Genomic DNA, 3,355 nt, shown 5'->3' with positions numbered 1-3,355 from the left:
CCACCCACAACCTGACCCACAACAACCTGACCCACAACAACCCCACCCACAGCAACCTGACACAATCAGCCACAACAACCTGACACTATCAGACCCACAACAACTCGATCCACAGCCTGACCCACAACAACCTGACTCACAATCAGACCCACAACAACCCGACCCACAACAACCCACCTCGTGACCACACACCCCACAGCAACACAACCCATAACAACAACCCCGACCTACTGCAACATCAACCAACCCACAACCAAACACCCCACAACAGCCCAACCCACAACCATCAGACCTACAACAACCCAACCCACAGCACCCCACAACAACCCAACCTCCAAAAACCACAACCACCCAACCCACAACCACTGGACCCACAACCAAAAGCCCCACAACCACCTGACCCACAACAGCCAACCCACAACAACCCGACCTCCAATCCAACCTGCAACAAACAAACCTACAACAGCCCAACCCACAACCAAACGCCCCACAACCACCTGACCCACAAACAACCGCCCCACAACCAACCAACCCACAACAACCAAAACCAACCCACAGTGACCAAACCCACGACCAGAAACCCCACAACAACCTGACCCACAACAACCCAACCTACCACCCAACACCCCACAACCACCAGACCTACAACCAAACGCCCCACAACAACCAGACCTACAACCAAACGCCCCACAACAACCCAAACTCCAAAAACCCACAACAACACAACCCACAACCACTGGACCCACAACCACCAGACCCACAGCCGAACACCCCACAACAACCCAACCTACAACCAAGCGCCCCACAGCCACCGCCAGACCCACAACCAGTGGACCCACAACAACCAACCAACCAGCAGACCCACAACAACCCAACCCACAACCAAACACCCCACAACAACCAACTCACAACCATCAGACCTACAACTCAACCCACAACAACTCGACCCACAACAACCTGACCCACGACCAAACACCTCACAACCACCACCAGGCCCTACAACCCCGCACCCCACAACAACCACCCCACAACAATCAGACCCACAACAATCAGACCCACAACCACCACCCCACAACAATCAGACCCACAACAATCAGACCCACAACCCCACACCCCACAACAACCACCCCACAACAATCGGACCCACAACAATCAGACCCACAACAACCACCCCACAACCCTGCACCCCACAACAACCACCCCACAACAATCAGACCCACAACCACCACCCCACAACAATCAGACCCACAACAATCAGACCCACAACCACCACCCCACAACCCTGCACCCCACAACAACCACCCCACAACAATCAGACCCACAACCCCGTACCCCACAACAATCAGACCCACAACCACCACCCCACAACCCTGCACCCCACAACACCCCTCCCGCCCCCTCACCTTCCCCGCAGAAGGGCCCGCTGTGCCCGGTGCCGGCGCAGTCGCACTGTGGCTCCCCTCTCCTCAGGGCGCATCGCCCTCCATGAGCGCAGGGTGGATGCTGGGCGCAGCGCCGCCGCTCTTCCTCCTCCTCATCCTCCTCCTCCTCTTCCTCCTCCTCCTCCCGGCCGTTCTCCCCACGCGCCCCCTGAGCCCCCAGCAGCACCGCCGGCTCCTCGCCCACCCTCAATTCGGCCACCCAGCCCCGGAACGGCGCTTCGTACTTGACGGTGCTGAGGGTCAGAGCGGACAGACGGACGTCGGGCGGGATCCCCCCCACGAACAGGTCGCTGCCCACCGCCATCTCGGCCCTTTTGGACCTCACGACCCCCGCCAACGTTTCCCCGTCCACCGCCAGAGCCGCTTCTCTCCCCCTGCGGCTCAGCATCACCGAGTGCCAGCGTCCGTCGTTCACCGCCGACGCCGACGCCACGACGGCGGGTTCGGCGCAGGCGATGGCGAAACGCAGCCTCAGCCTCCCCTCGGCCACCAGCAGCTCCAGGAAGTCGCAGTTGCCTCCGTCGTCCATGTAGAGCAGCAGCGCTCGGCTGACGTTGGTCTTCAGGCTGAAGCTCAAACGACCCCCGGACCCCCAGCGGCCGTAGCGAGCCCACTGCCCCGGCGTCCCCGGGAACTCCAGGGCTGAGCCCGAGGTGCCAGGAGGGCACAGCAGGGCGCAGAGGGTGAGGATGGCCAACGCCGGCAGGCGGCGGCGAGGGATGGGGGGACGATCCGGGCAGAGAGCGACCGTAGGGCTGCGGTGGGTCAGAGAGTTGCGGGGGGTCTTCGGGCCTAGAGTGGCCAGCGGGCCGTGGTTGGTCAGAGAGTTGTGGGGGGTCTTCGGGCCTAGAGTGGCCGTAGAGCTGCTGTGGGTCATAGAGTTGTGGGGGGTCTTCGGGCCTAGAGTGGCCGTAGAGCTGCTGTGGGTCATAGAGTTGTGGGGGGTCTTCGGGCCTAGAGTGGCCGCAGAGCTGCTGTGGGTCATAGAGTTGCAGGGGGTCTTTGGGCCTAGAGCGGCCATGGGGCTGCAACTGACCATAGAGTCACTGCGAGCACTGGGGCCTAGAGTGGCCGCTGGGTTGTGGTTGATCATAAAGTCTCGGTGGGCACTGAGGCCTAGAGCGGCCACGGAGCTGTGGTTGACCATAGAGTTCTGGGGGACCATGAGATCTAGAGCAGTTGTTGGGACGGGGTTGGCCATAGAGTTGTGGTAGGCCTTCAAGTCAAGGTCACTGCTAACGATAGAGTCGCGGCGAGCATTGGGTCCTAGAGTGGTCACAGGGCTGCAGTTGACCACAGAGTTCTGGAGGACCTTGAGGCCTAGAGCGGCCGTTGGGTCACGGTTGGCCATAGCGTCACAGTGGGCCTTTGGGACTAGAGGAGCCACGGGACTGCGTTTGACCATAGAGTCGTGGTGGGCATTGGGGCCTAGAGTGTCCGTTGGGTCGCAGTTGGCCATAGAGTCACAGTGGGCCTTGCGGCCTAGAGCGGCCGTTTGGTCGTGATTAACCATAGAGTCACAGTGGGCCTTCAAGTCAAGGTGTTCCATCGGGTCACTGCTAACGATAGAGTCATGGCGGGCCTTGGGGCCTAGAGCGGCCGTGGGGCTGCAGTTGATCATAGAGTTCTGGGGGACTTTGAGGCCTAGAGCGGCCGTTGGGTCACGGTTAATCACAGAGTCACGGTGGGCATTGAGGCCTAGAGTGGCCGTGGGGTTGCGGTTGGCCATAGAGCTGTGGAGGACCTTGAGGCCTAGAGCGGCCGTTGGGTCGTGGTTGGCCTTCAAGTCAAAGTGTTCCGTTGGGTCACGGTTAACCATAGAGTTGGAGTGAGCCTCGGGGCCTAGAGGGGCTGCGGGGCGGCGGTCGGACACAGAGTTCTGGAGGACCTCCAGCCCCAGAGGGGCCGTGGAG

At 60.9% G+C, this 3,355-nt stretch overlaps 1 protein-coding gene across 1 annotated transcript in view; it reads right to left on the bottom strand.

The window, feature by feature from the left end:
- LOC104916218 overlaps window positions 1-3,349 on the bottom strand; it is a 6,966-nt gene extending 3,617 nt beyond the window's left edge. Inside the window, exon 1 of the mRNA XM_010727225.3 lies at window positions 1,404-3,349. Coding sequence (XP_010725527.1) covers window positions 1,404-3,261 — 1,858 coding nt within the window. The 5' untranslated portion in view covers window positions 3,262-3,349. The remainder of the gene's footprint in view (window positions 1-1,403) is intronic.
- Between the last annotated feature and the right edge of the window lie 6 nt (window positions 3,350-3,355).

The sequence above is a fragment of the Meleagris gallopavo genome, unplaced genomic scaffold (assembly GCF_000146605.3).
Source record: "Meleagris gallopavo isolate NT-WF06-2002-E0010 breed Aviagen turkey brand Nicholas breeding stock unplaced genomic scaffold, Turkey_5.1 ChrUn_random_7180001874960, whole genome shotgun sequence".
NCBI classification, from domain to species: Eukaryota; Metazoa; Chordata; class Aves; order Galliformes; family Phasianidae; genus Meleagris; species Meleagris gallopavo.
This window is presented reverse-complemented; position numbering and strand designations above follow the sequence as displayed.